The sequence below is a fragment of the Perna viridis genome, chromosome 3 (genome assembly GCF_037379345.1).
Source record: "Perna viridis isolate PV_CMFRI_1.1 ecotype Kerala chromosome 3, ASM3737934v1, whole genome shotgun sequence".
Classification (NCBI taxonomy): domain Eukaryota; kingdom Metazoa; phylum Mollusca; class Bivalvia; order Mytilida; family Mytilidae; genus Perna; species Perna viridis.
The window spans coordinates 22,252,807-22,279,915 of record NC_142447.1 but is presented as its reverse complement, the minus strand read 5'-3'; the positions used below and the strand labels follow the sequence as shown (position 1 = coordinate 22,279,915).

Below are 27,109 nucleotides of genomic sequence, written 5' to 3'. Positions count from 1 at the left end.
AACGGTATAAAAATAATAAAACTGGGACAATTTCAGGCAAATTCCGGTTTCTTAATTTTGAAAATGTACATTATAAGAGATTCGTGAATAACTGTTGAATACATACAAACCATAAATATTTTTGTATTTCATCTATTAAATTTTGGGGTTTTTTTTGTAATACTATAAAATAATTTCTTGTCCAGAACATAAACATCATCCGATCTGTGAGGGATTTTATTATTTTTAAAAGTCTGTACCAGTGATGCGTTTAAAATAATAATCGTTTTGAACTAAATATCATGCTAAAGTTTGACATCGAAGAATTTTTTTGTTTTACCATTTGGCATTTTGGTCACTCTGGTCGAAGATGGAAGGATCTGTGACTTTAACAGAAAGGGCTGACCTACCAAGCCACATTTTAGTCCAAAATCAGTTGCAAGATATCATTCTTACTCAAAAGGATGTAATTGAAAAACTATCTCAAGATGTATGTTATTTTATCTCATTTATTTTTTAACCCTTAATTTTTGTTTACATTGGTAACAACACTTTTGCGCATATGATTGGTTGAAGCAAACTTCTTCAATTAAGATGATAGCATCCCATTCTGTCAATACCCGAATTTGATGGACTTCTGTTCCTCAATACTCTAATCTAGCATCAACCATACCACCATATGTGTACCAAAATATCAAAAGCATATGTAATCGCTCTTAAAGTTGGGCGCAAAACATCAAGAGACAGGGTAGGGTTACATATTTTATTCCTAACAATGACACTGGATGTCTGGATATTACAAAGAAAAAAAAGCCCTGCAAAATAAATACAATCATAAGTACTCTAACTTACAAACTTTGCAGAAAATATCAATTCTATATTAGACAAAATACAATTTATACATAAAACATCAATATTAACCGTGTACATGTAAATTCTGATTTTTAACACAGACTTTGTTCCATGACACATTTATTTCAGCTTACATGTATATAAAATAATCGCATCTTGCCACTTGATATTCGCATCAAGCTACATATATAAATATTACCAAATATGAAAAATAAAGTACGCTTGTAGTACAAACTTCAACAATATAAACGCATATAAAATCGTAACACGCTATATCTTCTATATTATGTGGTAAGCAAACTAATTAACTATATACATACAAAAATAACTATACAATAAATTGACACTCTGCTTACCTTACATCAAGGTGCAAAGGTTGCAAAATCGTCTACAGTCTACATGCAAAACCTCAGTCACAAACAGGTCAATCTATACTATAGGTGACATATCAAAATACCTGTAGAACAAAAATACCTTACATATAATATTTTGTCACCTGTATTAAATGACCTGTAAAACTGATTTGTACTTTTACGATAAAAATATAATTGATCCAGTTAACAAAAGTATTAACGGTTAACGAAAATGTTTACGATTGCCCTATAACTTTAAAATGATCAAGACATTAAATCATTCATTCTGGAGCGCTCAAATACGCATTCACTCAGTTTATTTATTTACACATTCTTTATACTGGAATTACGTTAAACTTGCTTATTTATGAAAAATGCATGAAAAACAATAAACGTTATTCTTTTAATAAATATGCACTTTATCATTAGATTTAAGCGTTTAACATCTACACAACGGACATCACTCAATCATCATTCAATCATCATTCAAATAGGGGAAAATCATGCAAACTCATTCCAATTGAAATATTCAGAATTCTGGCATATTATATAAATATATTAGTAATTTAGGAGTAGAACTAACTTGTAAAGTTGCAGTAGAAAAACTCCAAGAATATAGTAAGATATAAGTTGAATTAAATATTTCCAAGACACATCTTGTCTATCCGAGAAATTATTGAAGAGTGACATATAAAAGAACAAAAGAACTTTAGCGCCAAAAATATATCCAATAGAATTTAAAGAAAGAGAGCGGTCAAATCAACCATGAAATGGAAAACCCTTTGAATTCAATACAGAGATAAAAATGAACAGAACCACAGAAATAATCATCAGTCAATAAGTCATATAACCGTAAATCGTCAATTAAATATAAACTATAATTATTTGATAACCAGTTCCATTGAAATATCCATGAAACCATCTTTATTAGCCTAAGCAAATACAAATAAAATATAAAAACGAAAACAACAAATACAGTGAAACCTATCAAATTACTGTCTACCACACATATACCAAGTCAAAAAAGTTACAGCCTGGCCAAAATTCGGTATTGCAAAATAATTAATTTGACCTTGAGGTTAAAATTCATGGTCAATGGTCACCAAGTATGGTATGGGACACATGATCTTGAGCTGATCTACCCTCATGCTAAATAACAAAAGTCGATTAAGTTACAGCCTGGACGCAATTTATGGACAGAGGGACAGGCTGTTACTATAGGGTATCCACCACTTTTCGTTGTGGGTCCCTTATAAACAAATTTGAAACAACTTCAAACTTGGTAGATACTAGAGGTTTGATGGCACAATGTCAGGAAACAGATTGTCTACCAACATCTGGCACTGCTGTTCAGTAAAATCAATACAATGTGGTTTGGTCATTGCTGAAAACAGTAACTCCCATTTTTAAGAAAGAATTAAACTTATATATACATGTATATTTTTATTGGTAGTCCAAATGAAATCTCCTTTGAAGGCACCTCACCTTTTTTTTAATATTTGGATACTGTCATGTCGGGTCAGGGTCAGAACTATGTGCCATACAAAATAGATGTATAGGAACTATGTGGTCTTGAGGAAAAAAAGGTACAGAAAGAAATTTAGCATTTCTAATTTGGCAGTCATTAAGTGATGCACTTAGCCAAACCTAGAGTAAAGATTTTGTGGAATTTATTTTGGTGTTTAAAGACAAAATGCAAAAATACACCAAAATTAGAACTCAGCAAAAATTACTCACTATGCAGTTTCTGCATACAGGAAAATAATACGTAAATAGATTTATAGAGTTAGGTAGTTGGGTTGGTTTAATTATTACAGAAAAATAATTAGAAGTGATGCATGGAAGCACAATAAACTCAAAAGTAATGCAAAAATTTCACCTATTTTACTTGCTATGAATTAGGTTCAATTATTTGCTCTACTACATGTATATCATGGGTAAGCTTTTAAGGAAATACAAAGTCAACCAGAATAATATTCAGACATGCACTTAATGTGTTATGATACTATTTTATCTTTTTTCAAATTTTATTTTTAGGCACCCTTACTTCCTAATTTTTTTGTCTTTTTTTAAGCAGGAACATAAACTTCTTCTGCAATTGAAGATGAATACTTCTACATACTCAATCTTAAATTTAATGTTTTCTTTTATCTTGTCTATATATTTGTACATTTATACTATTAGTGTTTAAAAAAAATGGAAGGCCTTGAAACAAACCCAATACTTGTGCTGAGTGCTTAAAACAATTTTTCAATATTTTATTTAAAAAGAAAATAAATAGACTCAGACATTAATGAGAGAATATGTAAGTTGTAGGGCTTGACTTGTGCTTAAAGAGCATGACTCTCACACTTGACAGGTTTGAGCTTATAGTGCAATCACATGAATACAATAAAAAAAAAAAACAACAACATTCTATTGATTTGAATTACATGCACATTTGTAGTACAAAATTAAAATGATAAGTAAAATGCTTTATAGTAAGTATTAACATATATGCATTAACTAAATGTTTGCACGTACACTAGTAATCTTTGTATGGTTTTGTTTTAGCTGACCAGTCACGAAGATTCAATGAGAGAAAGCTTTGCTTCTAAGTCAATGTTTGAAGATGAGTTAAAAAACTTACAGGTATGTACTTATTCAATTAATGTTGGCAAATGTTCATTTGTATCTGACACTATGTTTTTCACTGACATGTATTATTGTGTTTATTCTGCTATTTATTTTCTAAATGAAGAAACACATGTAGTGTATTGCTATGTATTTTACATCTAATGTTCAATTCTAGCTCTGATCATAATACATGTACATGGTAGTTACTAATGTGGTTCTGTCATGTGATTTTTTAATCAGAAAATCTTGATAAAAAATGATAAAACATAATAAATAACCTTTCCATTAAAACAAGGCCGATATTTCTTCAAGTAATTTGTGTGAAGAAAAACAGACCGGGTTTGATACTAAGAACACAAGCAGACAGCATTAAAAAAAACATTTTAATTTTGTTAATTGTTCTTTAGTTATGATTGATACAGCAAGCAGATTTTTCTGAATCTTATATTTGTAACATCTGTAATTAGTAATAATTCTTAATGTTTATCATACTTTAACTTTTTTCTTATGTAGAAATCAGTCAGAGAAGATTATGTACCTATAAGTAAATTAGAGGAAGTAGAAAAAGAGCTACAGGTGATTTTTGTTGTGGGGCATGTGGATCTTGGTCTATTGTTTTTTTTCTTCACATCCATAGATACACTTTTGTGTTGAAGATTTTCTCATTGAAGATAGGTTACATTATCTTAAAACTTGAATGATTAGACATGTATACTATATGAAAATAAAAATATGCTCCATTCTATTGTTTGACTGCGTAGTGCAGAGTGACATATTGTTGATTTGTAGACAAGTCTTTGCACAATGATTACTATGTTCATTTCTTGTCTTTTGTGTGAAAGTACTGATAATGTAAGTCTATAGAATAGTGTTAAAATCTCTGAAATCTGTATCTGAATTTATAATTGTAAGCCTTATTTTTTAATTGTTGAAATATCTTAAGAGGCAACATCACATTTAAGATAAATAAAGAAGTAATGAAATGTAACCTTTTAATGTTGAATTAATTTTGACTGTAAAATCAAGAATATTTTTTGGTAACATTTATTGATATCATTTCAGGAAGAAAGACTGTCCCATTTGAACACAAGGCAAACATTAAATGATGTTAATGATAGGCTTGAGTTTGCTTTGGGTGAGGTTGAAGTCCTAACTAAACAGTTAGAAAGGGAGAAAACTGCATTTCAAAAAGCGTAAGTATCAACAGGCTTTTGTTGTTTTTTTTTTCCTTAATTCATCTTTTTCTTCTTTTCCCATAGTGAATAGTTAACCTTTTCTAACTTAAGTTTGCCTTCATTCATTTTTCAAAACCTAGAAAGGTGAAAGCTTAACTGACAAGAAAAACACCTAGGAATTTGAGGAAAACATATATACTGGATATAGATTAGGGGTTTCATAGCAATTGTTAAGTTGCCAATGAACAAACGTTCAAAAACAAGTCAGGAAAAGGTTAAACTTCATTGGAAGTGTTTCCAGGATCATGACTATCAATTACTTTTAAACAGTGATGTACAAAATGTATTAATTTTATGAGGACCTTATTTACTTTTCAGATTTGGAACTATTCAAAACAAAGCTATTCAAGAGACATCAAAGTCAATACAATTGGAAAGAAAATTTACTGGTAATATATATAAATTATTGTTTATACCTCTGCTCTAAAGTAGATGGTTATACTGTTTATTCCTCGCCCATCTGTCTGACTATGCACCTGCTCACACACCTGTTTTCTTGACAGTTTTCTCAGCAACTTCTTGTCACAGTCACTTGATATTTTGACACAAGATTTAGGGCATGAGTGACAACGAAGTCCTGTTTTGAAGACTTGATTGATATTTTGACCATATGCTCCACTTTGGGTTTGGGGTATCATTAATCTGCTTTAATTGGTTCAAAGATTTCTTGTTCGCAGACATGAATCTTTTTCCAATTTAAAATGGAATTCTGCTTTTTTTATTCAGGATTTTCCACTGCAACTGTTTTATTTATATTCAATACTTCTAATTGCAGATTTCTTTTTTTTGTCAATGAAGTAAAATCATGCTTATGTTTGTATTTAAAAAAAATCAATATATGTATGTAGTTTCTATGTTATTATCTCTGTTTGATGACATGTAATAGGTATATGCATGTAATGTACATGTACTAATTACATTATTTCATGAATTCACTACAAATTTTAACACATCTTAACATATGTATTTTCCAATATGCTAGATATGCAGTATGTTGACTGCTATTTTTTTATTTTGTTCTAGATATTGCAAAACAATGTGAGCAACAGCAAGGTGATTTAGAATCAAAATCAGAAGAACTGAAAACATTAGAAAATAAAGTTAAAGCACAAGAAGTTGTGTATAGGAAAAAACTGAATGAATTAGAAATTCAGAAAAAACAGGATCAATACATTGCAAATATGCTAGCGGAGCAGAGTAAAAAGAAGAATAAAGTTAAATTTAACATATTGACATCAAAATGAAACTATATGCTAGAAATATATTTCATGTATCCGTCCAGCTTCCATTCTGGAAGCAAGATGTAAGTAACTGTGATCATGATGGTATATTTTTATGGTGTTGTACAATTGTTTAGTTGTACTAGGCAAATGGTGAGCAGCATTTTATGATATGAAAGGATTGATTGAATTTGTATTAGGTTGTTTGCTATGCTATTATACTTGTTGTGTATATCAGTATTAATCCAATAGAGAGCTAATAAATACAAAATATAACAGTGAATGATGTTTTATTCAGAAAGTTTATGTCATTTTCCTGGAAACAAATATGCAGTGGGCTTTATGTTTTTAGAAAAATACAAAAAAAAATTGTGAAATAAAAGCAAGCAGGCATTGTTATGCTTCCTTTATTCTAAACATTCTGCACAAAAAAGAAGAAAGTAGAAACAAAAAATGTGTTAAAAAGGCAACAATCCTTCAAGACTGTGCAAAACAACTGCCAAAGCCATTCAATGAACAGTGAAAAATTCCTCATGCCCTAGTCTGCCTTCAACTGGCCCCTGAAACAATTACTGGTATACTGGTTCAGTGAAATAGACATCAAACTATATCCTAATTATAAACATTAAAAAAACAAAATTTAAAATCACACGTTAAACAAGCTAGAGGTATCTTTGAAATAGATTAGATGAATATAATTTGATTAGACTTCCAGTAATTACCTTTTTTTCTGGTGTTTCCTGTAAACATTAATTTTCACAATTGCTGATTTTTAAGTGAATGCACTCACTGGTTTCAGTTTCCAAAAAATTATTTGTGATGAAAATGTCAAATATCAATTTCACAAGTACAGTACTAATTTTAATGCTTTTCTATCGATCAGGAGAACGGAAAATGTGTACATCACGAAAAAATATACTTATATTGCAACAAAGCCAACTTCTTTTACAGGATATCTATAAAGGATAATAACTTAGCATGGCAAAATGATTGTAATCAGGTGCGTAGCTGAGGCCAAATTGAAGTGTAGGCAAAATTATTGCAGGGGGTCTGGGGGCCGCTCAAGGCCCCCCAGCAGATCCAGGGCAGAGCCCTGGTAGGGGGTCCAGGGGGCAAAGCCCCCCTGAAGCTCCGCGGAGATAGCATTTTAGAGAAACATTTATGCCTCTCCTTATCTCCAAAAAAAAATTGGCAAAATTAAGTGCAGGCAAAAGCTTTTTTACCTAATGGCAGCTACGCGCCTGGTAATATACAAAAGAGATGAAAATGTATGACTGTAACATTATCACTTTATGATTCATTTTTAACATTTTTAATGTACCTCTTTTTTAACTCCTGGGTAGATGTATGGCAAGCCAAAATGGACAAAATCAATATTTTGTAATTTTACAAAATCATTCTTTTAATATTAGAAATTCATTTTGTAATATTAAAAATTCATTTTCTAATATTACAAATTCCTGAGTTAGTAATATTATAAATATCACACATTTTGTAATGTTACAAATTGAATTTGTAATATTAGAAAATGAATTTCTAACATTAAAAAATATATTATATTACAAAATGATTTTATAGTATCAAAATATTGTAATTGAATACAACAAATCCATTTTCTAATATTAGTAAATTCATTCCTAACATTAAAAAATCATTTTTTAATATTAGAAATTCAACTGAATTTTTGATAATAAAAATAATTTATTGATATTAAAAAAGGGTTCTGTGATATTAGAAATCAAATTTGTAATACTAAAAAATGAATTTTGTATTATTAAAAAATCATTTTTCAATATAGGAAAACACTCATTTTTGTCCACTTTGGCTTGCTATATACATGTTTGTTATGGAATAATATATAAAAATTGTGAACATGATGTCAAATACACCCCTTCCCAAGTTTTGGAAAGAAGCTATTTGTTAAATTAGATTCAGCCTTAAAAATTAGTTTTGTGAAATCCATATGGATTTTACGTACATAACTGTGACCTCTTTTAGTTTATTGCCTGAAATCTTTTTTTTTTAATCTATAATAGTGAATTTGTTCGACTGTAGCATTCTTGGCAAATTGACAATAAGTCAACTATTTTACTGCAAAATATGTGGTATTTTAATCTCAACAAATCATGCAGTAATAAAGAGACCAAAGTAATATTTTGTAACAAAAATGTAACACGTTTTGTAAAATGACCACTCGTATTTTCCGCTCCTAAGTCTTTTTTCTAGGGGTTCAAAGTCCGGCATCAAAACACGTGTCAACATCCGGATTAGTTACAAGTTTAGAATAAAAGTGGAGGTGTGTCGATTTTAACCAATCAGAATATTTGTTGTGACATTGACCCACTGGTTAAGGTGAAGGCCGCAGTCGAAAAAGATAACGCAACCCGCACTGGATTGTTGACAACTTTGGTCTCAGAACGAGCACAACACTGTCCAAAATGAGCAACTCGTCGTCGACAACACAACCGATAGATGTGGAACCAATGACACTGACCAGATTTATTTTGGCAGAACAGAAGAAACATCCTCATGCCACTGGTGATTTTACAGCTCTTATGAACTTTATCCAAACTGCGGTGAAAGCAGTGTCAACAGCCGTACGAAAAGCTGGCATTCATAGACTGTAAGTACTACTTAACATTGTATACACAATGTTATCGTTCCCTGATATTTTCAGGGTTCAATTCATAACAATCAGTTATATAAACGGATTAAATTGCATGCATGTGTAACATCCTGTTTGATCATCCAACTTTTAAATCACAGAGATGGGGGCCTGATGACTGTATATATACTATAGTCTTCCATTAGTGTTAGATGTCAGTCAAAAGCTCACCAAACTTTATGTCCCTTATTATGTATTATATGCCAACTGCAAATAATTCTTATTAATATTAGTCCACATTAAATTGTCTTATAAAAACGATGATGTAATATATTTGGAAAAGCTTGCTCCTTACAAAAACCAAAAACTGAAATATGTTATGAAAAAATGAAATACATATATGCATGTTAATACACTCCCTTTGACATGTATACTCCTTTGGTTATGATCTAGAATATATTTGATAGTTAAAACCTTTCTAAAAAAATTATGAAGCCATTTGTTTTCTGTTTTATCTTTCCTTCTTGTATTGACGAGGCTTAGAACCATAGCAAAATATGAGGCTGTTCCAGGCATTTTCACTATTGCAAGTTAAATTTTGTCAAGTCAGTACACTGTAATAATTCTGTAACACACCTATAAAAGTAGATAACATTTTTTATCAGAAGTAGATAACCTGGGAACTACCTTAAAAAATGTAACACTAAATTGACACCTTAACTTTTAGTTACATTCTGTCAGTCACCATTAGTTCTTGTGGGATTATGCAGTCAATGCATTTGTACTGCTCAGAAGTGTAAATCACAAACAATTTGTTTAATACATATGTAGGTTTGGTATATCAGGAACAGCAAACACCTCAGGAGATGAACAAAAGAAACTTGATGTCTTGGCTAATGATCTGTTTATCAACATGTTAAAATCTTCATATTTGACTTGTCTGTTGGTTTCTGAAGAAAATGATACCACAATTGTTGTAGAGCCAGACAAACAGGTACTTACAATATATCATAGCTCTAAATAGAATTAGTTTTTAGATTAATTAGAATTGAAGCACTTAAATTGTCTATTGAATATTAAAAATAATGTTCAGCCATTAAATATCAGATTATTTTTAAGGATCAACATGTAATTAAACACTATGTTTACTTCATAAGTATTTGAAATTATAACCAAAAAAAAATAAAACATCTTTAGACTCTGTGGTAGATACCATTCAGAACAAATTTCATGTTCCAAGTTCCTTCAAGATAGCAGACAAAATGTTTATTTTTTAATGTCGGTCATTCAAACAGAGAAAGAAGGTGAACAGTGACTGAAAATCTCCAATTTAGTGAAGAGATTTAGTTATAATTCATGTAGGTACATGTAATTTTAAAAATGCAATATTATTTTGGTCATTACCATTCTTACTTTCAGGGAAAGTACATTGTATGTTTTGATCCGTTAGATGGATCATCAAACATCGACTGTCTAGTATCTATTGGATCCATATTTGGTGTTTACAGGAAGGTAGTGTATTGTTGTTAAACAGTTAAATTTTTACTGTATTTTTTTTTATTGCCCCTCTGCGATAAAGTTTGTGGTCGCCATGTTCAGTTTCTTCTGCAGACTTATTTTGATATGTTATTACAATAATCTGTTTTTATTTGTTTAGTGGTACTTTAAAATTGAGAGTTGACATTGATATTAAAAAATACCAATACAAATCACCTGTTGAAGAAATTTGTATGAATTTTAAAAAGTGAAATCCCTGTCAGGAATAACAAAATTATTAATAATTATGATTGAGTGCTGAAATTCCTGTTCAACAAAGAAATTTTCACACTATATGATTCTTTGATGATAAATGTGTGTAATGTACTGTTTAGTTAAGTCTGAAAAATAAACATATAACCAGTGGCTCTTAAAAACAGCTCAAGTTCAGTTAGTATATAATTCACATTTCTAATTCATGTTATGGCCCTTGTCTTTACATAGTTTGGTATGTGGGTTTAGGCCAACTGAAGCTTTTTTCGGGGATGGGGTATTCAAGTCCTACTTCATTTCTTTTGTGGATGCTTTATTACCTGTTTTATTGCCATAGTACTGAAAAAAAATCATCATTTTTCTCTGGCTAATTTAAAAAGCACCATCATGAATCACTTTTCAGGACAGTTAAAAGTTGAAAAGAAATGTTTATATCCCTTATTGATTTTCATGAAAAAGGCCTCAAAACCAAGAAATTATGGTAGCTATGATTGACCTTTTTTAGTATCTAATCACCTTTCTTACATTCTATTCTAGACTGATGATGAGCCTGTAACTCAGGCTGATGCTCTACGACCTGGTACGGAACTGGTAGCAGCAGGCTATGCACTGTACGGTAGTGCTACTATGATAGTAGTCTCAACAGGAAACGGTGTCAATGGGTTTATGTTGGATCCAGTAAGTATAATCTTTGTCTTATTGCTCTTTAGATTTGAATGGCAACTTAACAACAATATTTTACCATGTTAACATCTATGCATAGATGAATCAGAACTTCCAATAATTTAAAGCCTCTTGTATCAAGTTAAACTTGCATGCCTTTTTTTTTGTTCATTTATCTTTACTTGGTGAACCTTAAAAGACTAAATATTAGTCAAAAACAACAAAAATACCAGATAAAAGACAGGCCTTTTATTAAGAGGCAGAACTTGAACTTAAATATGTTTCTGAAAGGTACCACTCAGACTTCATTTGTTTGAATTTAAAAAAATTATGGATATTACCTCCTACAAATTGAAAAGTATCTGACTTGCAAGAAATGAATGAAACCATGGAGAAATGGTTTAGTTTACATGCATTTCACTGTCTGTGTACAAAATTAAGTCACATGATCTTTGAGTGAAATGTGACCTTTCTATTTTTTCCTGATCAGTTACAAATACCATATAATATATATATATGTCACATACATGTACATGCCAGACATCATGTACTTAAGTTAATGTTACTGTAAATGAATCACCCATTCCATGTTCGTCATACTATCCTCTTTTGAGTATGACTTTATTTTGCTACTTTGTTTTTCTAATAACAAAGAGAATTTATGGATGAAAGTTAGAATTTAACTTGTAATCAGCTATCTATGTATACATTTGAAAAGATCATACTGTAATGATTTTACCAATGCTGACATTTAAAATGTGAACTCACAAATCAAAATACTGGTAACAGTACATGTTGTACACTGTATAATTGCATTGGTCAAAGGTACTGATACTTATCAGAATGCATTCATTTTTAGACCTTTACTTGTCATTAACCGTTCAAAACATGTTTTATGGTAATTGGCTGTCCTAAATTTTTCAGTCTATTGGTGAATTTATACTAACAGAACCAAACATGAAAATCAAGCCCAGAGGAAAGATTTACTCAATCAATGAAGGATATGCCCAACACTGGGATCAAGCTACAGCTAAATATGTCGAAAGTAAAAAATATCCGAAGGTAAACTTAGCTAAATTTAAAGCATTATTGTGTTCTTTTTAAAATGTCCTTTCAGTTTATATATGAAGACTTTGACTACGTTTTGATGGCTTATTTTTTCATCCAACAGAGTGAAACCTGTCTACAACTGGACTTTTTTTCAATTTCCTTCACACGAAATTCAGTTTGTTAGATCCTGAATAAACCTAACACATTCTACAGTTCAAAAGGAGTTCTGCTTAGACTGGTTTTACTGTGTTAAATTACTTCTTTGTTATTCTTACTTTTTGTAAGCTTTCTTACTACTATCATTATCATGCTGCTCTGGTGACATGCAAGACATCCATTTTTCAGTAGTCAGTAGCCAAGGGCACCATTACAAAAAAAAGCAACTTGTGTAAGGTGTTGTGTTTGACCTTATATGATGTTCTTGCTTGATTATAATTCTACCAGTATGAACAGATCCATTGTATTTTGTAGTATGATTATGTTTTATAGGAAGGCAAGCCTTATGGTGCCAGATACATAGGATCAATGGTAGCTGATGTGCACAGGACTATTTGTTACGGTGGCATTTTCATGTATCCAGCAACTGCTGAGGCTCCAAAGGGAAAGGTATATGCCTAATGTTATAGACAATGTTGTAAATATAATTAGGCCTCTGCACCAATGAAAAATATTTTTTTTGTGAAAACTTTTTCCAAAAACAAATTTATGAGAATCAGGTTTTGTTAGTGCATATGTGAAATAAAAAATATGTACATGTTGCTGAACTGATTACTTGATTTGTTTTCTTGAAAACTGCAACTAAAGTATTTGAAATATTTTATTGCAGAGTTCAGATGTGCTTTGTTAAGGGGTTTTAAGGGGAAATAACTTTTGACAAATACTTTAGCGTTAAACTCCAATTATGTCCTCTAGGGTTTTCCACGGCTTCTTTTTGCATGGCACTGCGCCATGTGTTACTTTCCTTGCACCATGAATTCAAAACAAGCACCACATGTTCATTTGGTGTGCGCCATGTATTCAAATTTGCGTCATGCATTGCAAGTCGGCACTGTATTTCTCTTGTTTATTAATTACCTATACCTGTCACAAATCCTTATGATTGGCACGTGTGTTTATTCTAAAGGTAATTTCAATGTTTTGATTGGTAATTTACAGGGGTTTAATGAGTCAGGGAGTGAAACGGGTGTGTAAGCACATCTCGGATCTGTCAAATTTACAATTACCATCGTTGGCAAAATCAATAAGATTTAAAAAAGCTGGATTATTTCTGCCGTTGTTTTTTTTTAATGAACAAAATTTGAAAACTTTTCATTTAATAAAATATAGAAAGTATCAAGAGTTTAATTCAATTTTGTAAAAATCGATGTGATCGGAGAGTGAGGAAGACGATCTTAATTTATACAACAATGACTTAATGATCTTGGCAATTATCTGACAGAGAAAAGCAGTTCAATTTGCCTAACTTTTATGAAAATGCGATGGATCAACTCCCAAAAGTTCTAAAGAATTGTTTATAAAGATACAATTTGGATGAAAACGATGTTTTACTGTCTTAAGTTCTTGTGGTTAAATTATAAAGGACTTGTTAAATGCATTTAGTTTAATGGTATCAACAAAATGACCGCACCTACCAGTGGTTTTAATTTCTCTAGAGCTGTGGACCTATGGTCAAGCCTAGGGAAGGGAACACTTTACGTTGTTATAATTGAAAATTAAAATAGACAATACAGACAGAAAAAAATACCATTGTTGGTTTCTATGTTGTAGCTTGTGCTATTAAATATGTCAAATTCAACCTTATACATTTTTGGCAAGTTATTTTCTGTGCAAAAGGACACGCGCCACGATAAAAATTTGTCCAACTAGAGAGTGAGCCATGTGTTCATTTTGATCCAGGGAGATCCCTGGTCCTCCTGAACAAAGTCAAAGAAAAATAATTCATACAATAAAAGTTAATCGACTAGAAAGTTGTGGTCTAAGAGAGATAATTTTAGATAAAAAAAATTGAAAAGCAAGCAATTTTTTTACTGAACTTTTATTATTTTTTCAACAGTTGTAAAAATACATGTACCAAAATGTCAAACAAGCAACTAAACATTAAGCGTAACCAATATGGTTCATAAATCAAATAAAAACACTATATTAGTAAATATAAGAAAATCATGGTTTACAGAGTGGTCTTTGCAATTGATGCTCGAAGTTAAAACATCACTACAATTACTGTAACTTTTTGAAAGTCATTACTTGACATACTGAATTTTAAAAGGTACCTTTGCTTACATATCAGTCTATGATAAGATTACAATATTTTGTGTCATAAAGATATCATTCTTTCAATAACTAAAATTTGTTCCTTTTAGTTACGTTTGTTGTATGAAGCCAACCCTATGGCATATCTGGTTGAACAAGCTGGTGGCATGGCTATGACAGGAAAACAAAGAATCTTAGAACTTCAACCATCAAGTTTGCATGAACGCTGTCCTGTTTTCATGGGCTCTAAAGATGATGTGCAAGATGTTTTAGACATGTACAAAAAGTTTGGCTAGACTGAAATGGATTCTCTTTTTCAATGTGGTCTATGTTAGATTAAATTTGTAGGGGTGTTAACCAGGTGCCATATGTAGTTTTTGAGTCTTAGCTTCACTTTTTAACTATTGGATATTGTAAAAAAATCAACTTTCTGTAGAATAATTTTTTTTTTTGTATTTGATTCACATAATCTCATCATCCCAATGCGATGATAGATATTTGGGTATTATCTCACATTTAAGATGTTGCAGAATATATCTTAAAAAAGAAAGCATGGTTTTGAGTAGTTTGGGGGGTTAGAAATTTTATTTATGATGTTGAATCAAGTAGTACATTTAGCACCATTAATTTACGGACTAATTACATTATTCACTGCCGAGGATTTGAAATTGTATCATTTTAAACATCTGATTCACAGGAAACCCTTTACATCAGGGTTTTATTCATGCACATCAGCAATATATTTCTTATCTTTAGTGTTACCTTTAGTTAAACATACTTAATGATTCATTATCTATTCTTTACACAGTATTGTCCACCTTTTTTTCGTACATACCAGTAATATTTAATGTTATGTCCTATCTCTGTAGTTTGCCTTTCAGGATTGTCAATGATCATTTCAAGACAAATATGTATTTGGTTTAGTGGTAAAAACATGATGATGCAGGTCCAATGAGATTTTATCTAGAATTCAACTTAATTGTCATGAATATATTGACACTTTTTGCTTCCTGTGGATATTGCTGCCAAGAATAGTCTAAATTCAACCATCCTGTCATCAACAGTAACCGCTGATTAAATCAGATACATTTTTTCATAAATACCATATTTTATATTGAAAGTCTTATAATTCTGCTTTGGAGCAGCCTTAAATTTACTAGTTTCAAACACTGAGGATCTGGATAATGTGTTTATTGTGCCTTTTATTTGTTGAAGTATTTGAGGGTCTGTGTACATACTTGGTATAAAAGACAAAATACTTACAGATAATAGAATATTTGAAATTACATCCTTATGTAGTGACACACGTATTAAGAACTTTACAAAGAAAAGACAATCTTAAAATGTTTTTGACATCATTTAAATCTGCTCTATTTTTGATTGTAAGTAATTTAAGCGTGATTTAATTATTGACAACTTTTCAATCTTCTAATTGAAATATTACACAAATTGTGAAGTATTTTAGGGATGTAAAATTATTGTATTAATCCAATGCAACTCCTATGACTGGTTTAATTTTTTGTAATTGTTATTTCTGCATTTTCTTGTTTATTTTATACATTTGATGTAACAAAAGATATTTGATATCTGTTAAATGTTGTTTGTTTTTTTTTTCATTTCTTATGTTACATTGGACTTTAGTGTTTGTAGAAAAGCAGAGGACGCTTACCCTACCGGTGCACCTAGTCCATGCTCCCAGTTTTTAGTGGAGTCCGAGTTGCTCATTTACATTTGTTACTTTGTATGTTTTACTTTAGTTACTTTATGTTCTATGTTGTGTGTGTCTGTTTTCCATGTCTGGTCTTTGTCCCTGGATTACATTCTTTTGATTTCTGCTAGAATCTTGGTTCCCTTGATTACTCTTCAAATAAATATATTGAATACAGGTTAAAAAGGACACACACTATGCAAACATTGAATGGTTTGAGAAATTTTACAGCATGTGGACTGGTATATAAATTTATGTTTTGCAAAATATTTTCGATATAGTTAACCAATTCCTAAACCTAGGAATTTCTCCTCCATATACAGATTACTTTACACATGTCTATAAGTAGATAAAGACAACTCAAACAAAACCATTATTGATTGCACTTTATTAAGGTTTAAGAGAAATTTAAATTCTTAGCAAGCACAATAAATTGTCAACAGATAATAACAATTTTGTTTTTTTCATAGCAACTGTAGAAACTTCACATGATAGTTTTCTGTTCTATAATAAGATATATTGCACAGGAAAAGGAAAACACAATTTCTCTTACAGACCAGCTAAAGAGTTAACAGCTATATGGAATACAATCAATAAAATGCATTATTATAGATATACAAAATATAACAGGAATAAAATTATATATATATATGTATATTAAGGACCAGCCTTCGCAGTATAACAAACAACAAATCTGGACGGCAAACAATTTAAACAATTCTGGACGAAATTTTGATTATCACAATTAAATCAACACAAGGATTTTTCCAGAAATAAAAGAATATCTTGGTTTCTGTAAATTCAAATGATACAAATGTTAACATGCAGACAATTTCATACATATACATATATATATATGCGAGTGTGTGTGTGTGTGTTAATTTCACTAAACCATTTTTTTACACAGAATTTTCTAATAAAAATCATCATCTGATTAAATCTACTTAGGAATGACTATTATATTTTTTCGGTCTATAAAGAAATAACCTCAATCTTGTGGTGCACACTTCATAACCTGCATAGGTTTTCAAATAAAACAGTCATTTCTTATAATATGATTTAAGTACCAAAATTCAACAAGTAAATCATTGAAAAAGTTTGATGACGTCACAGTCATTACAAAATTTGGTCTACGATATGATAACCAAAATTTTTTATCCAATTACAAACCGTGTTGCTTCTGAAATTAAATTATAAAATCTAATTAAATCTACATAAAACTAACAAGAAGTTATTCTGTATATTCTGTTGTTTAAAGTTACAAATTTTTAAAAAATAAAAACATAAATATAATAAAAAAAGTCCTACAAATAAATTACATGTTAAAATTAAAATCAAGAAAAATTATCCTTGAATATCAGATTTTAATTTACTACTTAGACTTACCTATCCTATAAAATTTATAAAAAATATAAAGACATTAGTGATTCTTCTGATTTGGTTTTAGTTTTTTTTCTTTTTCATATGGTCTTCTCATTAAGACCATGGCTCATTCATTAACTTTACGTACAAAACTTAAAAATGTTAAAATGTATGATCTAATTAAGAGAAATATAAAAAGATAACCTGCCACCTACCTGCAGGACTCTACATATTAGAACAAAAAAACTTAAAACAAAAAAAAAAGATGTCCAAATTTAAATTAATACTAAGATAACAAATTATTAGCGACTGCTCATGAAAGCATTTACATATTTGATTCAGGATGTTTACAAATTGAATGTTGCATAGTTGTTATCAGTTTTAAGATTGTCCACTTTATGTCTCCTCATCATCCACCTTTTCTCCAGCTTTTAGTTTGGCAATTATCTGTAACGGAAGTATGGAGATGTTACACATAATATATTTGTTGAATAACTCAATTTGAGATTCTATGAATAAAGACAGTTCATTTGTTCAACTTTGGAAATGGTTAGAGAAAATCTTTTCATAATGACCACTTGCAAATCTCCAAAGGTCTAAGAGCATGCAATAAAAGTGAAGCAACAAAAAAGATTTGATCAACAAGATTTTTGGTTGAAATGACTTGTACTATTTTGTATTTTTTATCTTGCTCATTAAGTTTAATTAACTTTCATATTGTACAAATGAATCTATGTATTGACCATCCTCAATATATTTCATGCATTTATTGTCATGAAGGTTTTGAAAAAGTTAAAATCAAAGGTTAATTTAATACCATAACAACATTATATATAACTCTTATTATCATTTAAAAAACACACTTGAATTGAAAATTAAATAACTATGAAGTTCTCTAAAATCTTATGAATGATTAAAAAATTATCCCTTACAATTTTCAAAGCTAAATTTGTCCTGATTACCACACCTCTTTCCCTAAAATTTAAGGCATGTGAACGAAGTTAAATGTCAAAGGTCATTTTACATGTACTTACCGCCTTTAATCTTGAAATTTCTTTGTTATCAGCATTCTTTGATGCTTGGTTGGTGATCAATTTCACTCTGGAAGCATAGCTGTAAATGAGCAAAAAATGAGATATGTAAAGTTAAATTCAGTAGAATTGACAGGTATGATAAAATGGACAGTCTGTTTTAAGAGAGTTAACACAATAGGAGCATCATAAATAAAACTAGGATGTTAAAACCACTGTTGGTACATGTAATAGTCATTTATTTTTTTTTAAATACCTTATATGAAGATTCTTAGCACTAATGTATAACAAAATGCATTATTTTCTTTTTAACTTTTAAACAATTTTAAAGTTGCTTCTGTATATTTACTAGATTGAAAACCTTAATATTCTGTAAGTTATAGGTTATCAGCTGTAGGTTATTCAGTGACAAACCTGTCATTATCTTAAAAAATTAAGGCCAACAAAAAGAGTGGTCATGTAAGAAACTCTGACTATGTGACCTTGATTTTTAACCTTTGACTTTGAAATAAATATTCATAGAGAAAATTCACTATGCGCTTGGTAAGGTCAAAACAAGTGGAAAATGTTTATCCTAGAGCATTCATCAGGTTTTTCTATAGGGATGGAAGAAATGACAGTTGATTAACTATATTTCTTCAAACAATCTTGGCAAAGGGCACATATACTGTTAACTTACGTCAGAGAGATAACAGTCTCGTCCTGGTTATAGTCAGCTGGTGAGATGTTGACAAACATAAGAGTTTTGGCATTACCACCAAGAGAATCCTGCATCAACATGGTCAGCTTGTTGTTTCTGTAGGGGATGAACTGTTGTTCACTGCTCAGGGCAGAGATTACATCACCAAGAGCTGACAAAGATTTGTTGATAGACATAGCTTCCTAAGAGAGAGAAAAGTTGACATCTACTGAATGGTCATACAAGCACACAAAGAAACTGACGGGAAATAAGAAAACACTCATTTTTCCCCAACATTTCATATTACTACATGTACTTGAAAAATTAAACTAACACATACATTAATTCACAAGTATGTAAACTTACCTTCAATTGTTCAGCAGATGCTCCAGTTTTTCCAACTCTTTCACTTCCTGCTAAATCTACCAAACTTAGCTGAAAGAGAAATAAAATTTAAAAAACTTATAATATCTATATACATGTATTTAGCAAAGGTTGCAAACATGATCGAGATGTCCAATTTAGTAAATCTGATGTTGCTGGAACAAAAAAATGATGGAAATCACAGAATTGCTTGTTGGTCACATGACCAAAAAATGACAACTCTGCACATTTCCAATTGTGGCATAGTGCATGGGTAAACAAATCCTTCTCAGGCACTTAAGGGGTGTCTTTCTCATATTAATTCCTATTCACAATTGGTTGTCAGAAACAGTTACATTTCTCAAGAAGTAGACCTACCTTCCCTTTGACAGTCTGGCCTGTCATCTTGTTGGTACTTTCCATCACTATACTAATGATCAAATGTGATCTGGAACTGTCAGCATTCATCTCTGTTAAAAAATTGATGCATTTGTAGATGAAATCTTGTTTATGTTAGAAAACAGTACAAATGCCTATACTTTTTAGTATAATATCAGTTTTACTTCAAAATTTATGGTACTTTAAATTGTGGATAATAGTATTGTAAAATATTTTGATATTTTTAGATGCCTTTTTTAAGATTTGGTGATTATTTTTTAAAAATTAAACACTTAAAATGAAATTTTACATTGGTTGGGAATTTGATTTTATGGTTTGACTGTACCACCAAAACCATAAAAGAACTTAGTACCCAGTGGGTGGATCAGTTCAAGTATGTTCTTTACATTAAAGGATTAAACCCTGTTCTTCTGGAATTTATCTATGTGTAAAACCCACTCACTTGTAGAGGCAGTATGTCTGTTCAAACTACCCTCATGGAACAAACCAAACAACTCTTTAGAATTATGTGCCTCTTTGACTACAGCTCCTTTGACCCAAACAAGACCTTTCTTGTCTACCTTGATCTCCATCTTGTCCTAGAATAATAAGACACATTAAATAAGACAGGTGCAAAACATTCATAACAGCCTATTAATGTTTCAAACAATTAAAAAGCAAGAAATTTAAAATAGTTATACCCTTTAGGTTCTGTGACTTTACTTTTGGGGTAGAATGTCAGATTTAACACTACAGTTTTCTATATCATCACATAATTTAATTTCACTGACAGAAATGAACTGAAGTACTTGTATAGATCTTTGAACTAATTAATACTAGTCATAATTTACCTATTCTCTATTTTCAAAATGAGTCTGAGGGGAGAGGGGTGACATAGCAATTTAAGGTTAAATTCAAAACTGAAACCAGCAACATGAAAATATACCTTTCTTTTCAAATATTCCCTCTTCACCTTTCTTTTCAAATATTCTCTCTTCAATATTTATTCATCCAACTCATAAACTTCATTTTCAGAGGGTAATACAGTTAATTTACGAGAGCTCATCGTTCCTGAGGCCCTCATACAATACCAGTGGAGACAGATATTATATATACATAAGTCTTCTTACAAACCAAACAAAATTGTACAAAAAAGAAAGCAGAAAAACAAACCAACAAAACAAAACAAAAATTAACTAATATGAATATGTATTCATAGAAACAGACCTAAGCGCCTACATGTGATAATCTTACTTACATCACTGGAAGATCCAGGTTTAGCAAACAGATCGATAAGCTTATCATTGTACAATTCCATCATGTAGGCCGTTACATTTATAGTAAATTTTGACCTACAAATAGAATAAAAAATCAATATACATTTTAAGAGTTTAACAAAACAAAATACACATATGTAAAGTCTACTGCTAACAGCTAAATTACTAAAAGCTGATGTATGATGTTGTTTTTAAGATTGAGTGTGAACAAGAACGTGTCACATGATTTTGGTGTTGACAGATGTATTCTAGAATCTCACCATGTTATGAGAATGTATAGTATCTGTCAAAAACTTTAACTTAAAAAAGAACAACTCACAATAGTTAATATCTGCAGGAGTCCAAACACCATTGACTGTCTTCTTAAAGGATTTTGTTCTACTTTTTACAATGCATAAATGACTATACCAACCCCCTTGCTTCATCAATGATTTTGTTACCATTTTTAATAAGTGGGAAGTACAAATCAGAAATTTTGGGTTAAGCTCTAGTTTTTTTATGTTTTTAAAGTTCTTTTTATTGGAAACAACCTATAATCAGCAGTTATTTCCAGGTAACAAATCACTGTTCATATAGCCTAAATTGACTTACTTTAACTCATTGATAAGGTCAAAGATTCTGTTGAAAGCCCTAGGTGTAATACCAGGATAATTCTGGTCCTTGTCTCCAATCATGGTGAAGGTCTTACCAGAACCAGTCTGACCATAAGCAAATATACACACATTGTAACCATCTACAGCTGACTGAACCAAGTTCTGAGTTTAAATATAAAAATCTTTGATTAATGTCACTTTTTGGAAAGTGTACTTTAGGCAAACTTAATCGAAAACATTTTACTTTTTATAAAGTGAAAGTTGTGTCAAACTGAGAATGATCATAATAACACTGTACAGTTTTTTTTTCATACCCATGCACCAATTAATTAATTATATTTGAAAATCTCTTTTTTTTTAAATCATTTCAAACAATCCATGGACTAGGCTACATGACGATGGGTTGGTTCTGTTCCAGTTGCACCAATTATTTTCCTGGGATCAGGACAAAAGCCTCCCCCACCCCCCACCCCTGGAAAAAAAAACCAGACAAAAAGCCCGCCCATGAGAAATTATTTTATAAGTTATGAATAATATTTCTATTAGTACTGAAAGTGTAAAATTTGAAATTTAATTTCTAAATTGTTTTCATTTTAACCTTTTGTTTCTTTTTAAGACAATATTTTATCAACAAAATGATAACAGTTGTCAAAATATACACTCTTTAAAAAGGAAATATATCTAAAACAGTCATTTTGTTTTCTTTTTAAAAAGTGTATTACTGGCAGCTTTTCTTATTTCATTGATGAAATTTCAAATGATTCTGGTAATAAGAAATACAATATCAAATATAAAATGAATATACCTTTGAAAAAAAATACACAGAAACTTCCGAAAAACTGAACCATTTTATTACATGACAGAAACCTCCTAAATATACTGATTAGAATTGAAAAAAAAATACACAAACAAAAAAAAAACAAAAATTGAAAAAAAACATACACAGAAATTGACCCATTTTAATGTAAACAAAAACTTCCTAAATGCACTAAACAGAATTAAAAAATACACAAAAAAAGAAAAAACACAAATAAAATGCAATACCAATATAAAAGGAACAGTCATAACAAATGAAAAATAAAAAAAATACACACACAAAAAAAAACAAATAAACAAAAATAAATATATATTTTTACATTGACATTAAGCTTATTATAAGATGGGGGCTTTTATCCAGGGGCTTTTGTCCAAGGGGTTTATGCCCTAGACCCTATTTTCCCATAATTTGTTTTTTTTCCTCAAATAGGCTTGTACTGTTTAGAGAAACTGTGTCTTATGGGCACTTTCCAGATAGGACAAATAAATATAATAGAAAACTTACTATGTACCAAAGGTTAATCTACTTACATTTGTGTCTTCAAAGATTTTCTCTTGTGTAGAATCTTCCATGAAGATTTGATCAAACTGGAATTCTTTAGAACCTCTCTGTGACTCTACTGTTATGGAGTATTCATCCTGGGAGTTCAGTACAGATACATTTCCCTAAACAGATTAGTAGAGAATTATTGAAAATAAATACATACTCATTAATACCAATAAAACACCAATTTTGTAAAGTATGAGAATGCATTTGAATAAAAACACAGGGTTAACTATTGTCATTTACAAAACTTGATATTTCACATTTCGATACCCTATTATTTAACTTTTGGAAAAGCTTACCCTTCCTAACTCAGTATTGCTCATTGGCCTAGCTCTACAGTAGACTCTGATTTTTCCTTTCATGTCCTCTACCATGTTGTAATATTTCTTCCTTAACACCTGAATAATCAAAAAACACTTATTACCTATGTAAGGTATATATTTTGAAATATTGTGAGTTAAAAAAAAAACAAATATAGGTGTGCAAAAAAAAATTATTATTGTAATAATATGTACTAAGTCAAAACTAAATGAATAGCAGAAAACTGGAAAATGCTTCAATGTGTCTGCAATAAACCCAGACAAAATGAAAATAAAGGACCTGCAATACTCCATATTTTGAATTCCAAGATTTGACCATATTTTTAACACAAATGTAACATACAAATGAATCTGTAATCACTACCGTCTTTTTTTCACCTACCCTTTCTGAGTTGTAATTTTCAGTCAACACTTTATTCTCGTCGGCCAATGACTTGTTTTCTTTCTCTAAAGACTTCACTTTACCAGCAGCTTCCACACCTTCCTTGGCTGCTACACCAAGGGCAGCTAACTCTGCTTCCAACTTTCTCAACTCATTGGCCTTGTTGTCTCGCTCCTGGAATGTCAAAATTTATGAATGTTATAAAAGCACAGTAAAATCCATAATATGTTTCCAAACAAAGTTTTGTGTGAGAATATACAGTATTTTTCAGTAATCTTGAATACTGAAATTTGCATAATCAAGTCTTATTAAGAATTAACCTACCTTCAATTCCCTTTAGCACATGTCACTACAGTTTTATGATGAAATGCAGTTCCCTATTTTTATCAAAAGAACACAATCAAGGGACAAATACCAGATAGGGAAAACAGATACACACAACAAAGAACATAAAATAAGCAAAATAATACATACAAAGAAACAAAAGTAAATGAGCTACTAAGTACTCCACTAAAAACTGGAAGCATTGACCAGATGCACTGGTAGGTTAGGCATCCTCTGCTTTTTTAGAAACACCTGCCAAGTTGCTCATAAAAAGTCATGATAATTAAAGAAACAGACTGTACAACATAACTTACAGATTTAAAAACATTTTAACAGATCAGCACATGGTATAATGGCAGTTCTTGAAAAAAAAATTAAGTTTTGAGATCATCAGCATTTACCTTTTTGGTATCTTTTAGGTCTTCTTCTGTCCCCTTCAGTGAGTCCTGAAGTTTCTCAGTCTTATGTTTCTCTATTTCATACTTCTTTTCTAATTCTTTCAGAATTTTTTCATGTCGTTTCTGAAGATTTTTCTGGAGAATAAAAACATATCTTTAAATCTATTGTATAGGTGGAAACCACAAATAAGTATGTGGAAATGAGATTTTTTTTTAGTCATTATATATCAAAATGGAAACAATTTTAACTCAACTAATTAACCTAACAACTAAATACCTCTTCAGAACCAGTAGTGCCAGCATGTCCCCCTTTCTTTACTTCCATCTCTAACTGTTTGATCCTAGCATTAGCCTCATTATTCTCTCTTTTAAGGTTAACTATCTGTGCTTTGAGGTTTTGTGTCACAGCATCTGAGGCCCCTGCACCTTGTTTCCCTGGTACAGGTGCTTTACCCTGAAGAAAACAAAAATCATTTAACATGGTTGTAACAATTTTGACAAACAATCCTTAAAAACAAAATATAAGTAGATATTACCATTTTTGTGTCTGTTGAAAAAAACAAGAAATAATTTATTATGTTTTACAGCTGAAATTATTTGACAATCTATTTTTGGAACTAAAAACATTTTATTCATTTAAGTTGAACTTTTTTAACTCGACAAATAAAGTTAATTGTAAATAATGGTACCCTAGGACAAAGACCAGATATGAGGAACAACAGAAAAGTGAAAATAAAAAATTTAAAAGTAAATAGATGCAAAATGAAGAAACATAAACAGTTAAATTAGGATCAGCAAAAGGGGAAATCTGTGAAACTTCAGTAAATTCACATTCCTGCTATGAACAATATCAAAAATTGCAGAATCCTTACTGCTGGTTTGGCTGTTTCAAGTTCTTTTATTTTTCTCTCCAAAGCATTAATTCTCTTTTTGTCTTCATTGATTCTTTGTTGCTCTTTCTTTTCCATTTGTGATGTTGCTTCTCTGACTGCTTTGTCCTTATCAGCTTTGGCAGTTTTCATTTTAGCCTACAGAGTTTGGAAAACCATTATACCATTATTATACATTATTTCAAAACAGAAACCAAACAATAAGTTTTCAACCAAATTAAACAACAGAATGTTATTACATGAACAATGTTATAACATAAAATATGCAAAAATTATTGCAACTGCTAGTTAATGTCTGACTTTTTCAACTCACTTAATGCTTTGAAAAAATATAATATTTACAGCATAAAAAATATTTTGTTATGAAAACTAGATATAGTTTTAAAGAAACAAACCTCTGTTTCTCTTGCTGCAGCTCTTTGATTCTCTAAAGTTTTGTTCGCATTGTCAAGTTTGACCTTGAGTTCAGCAATTTGACCTTGAAGTGCTGTTGTTTCAGTACCAGACTTGTTTTTATCTTTCTCCAGGTTAGCCTACAATATTTTTATTGTTTTTATTAGTTAAATTAGTTATCTATAAGTTCACATTTTTGTCCTGGTATTATAAACTTTCAAAAGATGTATCACATGGAAGTCGCCAGGTAAAGCAAGGCTCTGGAAATTTTGACAGCCCATATCAGTTACTTTAGTGGTCTTCAGCAAATGAAATTACATGTTTGTAGCTCATAAAAAGTGTCAGTCTTTTACATACTCAGATTGAGAATAAACTTTATTTTTTGTAGTCATTTAAAAGTAAATTTTGGAATTCGTGTTATTTCGTCTATTTAGACCACACACAGACAATCTAACAGGTAAACAAAACATCTGAACTTTTTACCATATCCAAAACCTTGCAGTTTTGAAATTTTGAGTTTGTGGATTCAAGTACAGCATCTAAGTTTTTAATGGCAATTTTACAGTTGCTAGGAAATGGGAACATAACTTTCGTCCAAACATCAAAATAATTCTATACAACAGAACAGTTCTGTTCTATACAATTTTATGTTATATATAAATAGTTCTTCCACAGTATATAAAACTTGAGAAGTTAATAAAGTGTAAAATTAACCATACCAGTTTTGTTTGAAGATTTTGAATTTCTTTTGCTGTATCCAATGGAACATTAGCTAGTCTCTCTTTCTCCAGCTCCTGGTTTCTTGAAGAAAGTTTTGATATCTCCTGCAAATAAACCAAGAACTAGAACTTCCATCAACAGTAACAAGCTATGTAATTGTAAACAAAAATAATGCCCTAGACCCTATTTTCCCATAATTTGTTTTTTTTCCTCAAATAGGCTTGTACTGTTTAGAGAAACTGTGTCTCATGGGCACTTTCCAGATAGGACAACATAAATATAATAGAAAACTTACTATGTAAAACATTATACAGAAATTTGAAATTAGAATTGTCAAAGCAAAATCCATAAAAGCT

General features: G+C 30.5%; 3 protein-coding genes across 7 annotated transcripts in view; 2 read left to right on the top strand and 1 right to left on the bottom strand.

Annotated features, from left to right (window-relative positions):
• The first annotated feature begins 271 nt into the window (after nt 1–271).
• On the top strand, nt 272–6,538 carry LOC148621452 (spermatogenesis-associated protein 24-like). Its single transcript, XM_088575865.1, has 6 exons — nt 272–469; nt 3,738–3,815; nt 4,314–4,376; nt 4,863–4,993; nt 5,354–5,424; nt 6,059–6,538. The coding sequence occupies exons 1-6, from the start codon at nt 350–352 to the stop codon at nt 6,277–6,279; spliced, it is 684 nt and encodes a 227-aa protein (XP_088431991.1). The 5' UTR covers nt 272–349; the 3' UTR covers nt 6,280–6,538.
• A 2,078-nt stretch (nt 6,539–8,616) lies between these two features.
• On the top strand, nt 8,617–16,167 carry LOC148621451 (fructose-1,6-bisphosphatase 1-like). The gene is made up of 7 exons (XM_088575864.1): nt 8,617–8,878; nt 9,692–9,854; nt 10,280–10,372; nt 11,147–11,287; nt 12,197–12,334; nt 12,812–12,928; nt 14,683–16,167. The coding sequence occupies exons 1-7, from the start codon at nt 8,694–8,696 to the stop codon at nt 14,866–14,868; spliced, it is 1,023 nt and encodes a 340-aa protein (XP_088431990.1). The 5' UTR covers nt 8,617–8,693; the 3' UTR covers nt 14,869–16,167.
• Nucleotides 16,168–16,653: 486 nt separating this feature from the next.
• LOC148621450 (uncharacterized) overlaps nt 16,654–27,109 on the bottom strand; it is a 30,469-nt gene continuing 20,013 nt past the window's right edge. For all 5 annotated transcript variants that reach the window (XM_088575861.1, XM_088575862.1, XM_088575863.1 and 2 more), the window contains 16 exons: nt 26,753–26,857; nt 26,036–26,173; nt 25,623–25,778; nt 25,028–25,204; nt 24,754–24,885; nt 24,029–24,202; nt 23,626–23,724; nt 23,311–23,445; nt 21,962–22,125; nt 21,352–21,445; nt 20,557–20,692; nt 20,094–20,185; nt 19,719–19,787; nt 19,353–19,555; nt 18,677–18,755; nt 16,654–18,089 (listed from right to left, as the gene is read on the bottom strand). In XM_088575861.1, coding sequence (XP_088431987.1) covers nt 18,039–18,089; nt 18,677–18,755; nt 19,353–19,555; nt 19,719–19,787; nt 20,094–20,185; nt 20,557–20,692; nt 21,352–21,445; nt 21,962–22,125; nt 23,311–23,445; nt 23,626–23,724; nt 24,029–24,202; nt 24,754–24,885; nt 25,028–25,204; nt 25,623–25,778; nt 26,036–26,173; nt 26,753–26,857 — 2,004 coding nt within the window. In that variant the 3' untranslated portion in view covers nt 16,654–18,038. The remainder of the gene's footprint in view (nt 18,090–18,676; nt 18,756–19,352; nt 19,556–19,718; nt 19,788–20,093; nt 20,186–20,556; nt 20,693–21,351; nt 21,446–21,961; nt 22,126–23,310; nt 23,446–23,625; nt 23,725–24,028; nt 24,203–24,753; nt 24,886–25,027; nt 25,205–25,622; nt 25,779–26,035; nt 26,174–26,752; nt 26,858–27,109) is intronic.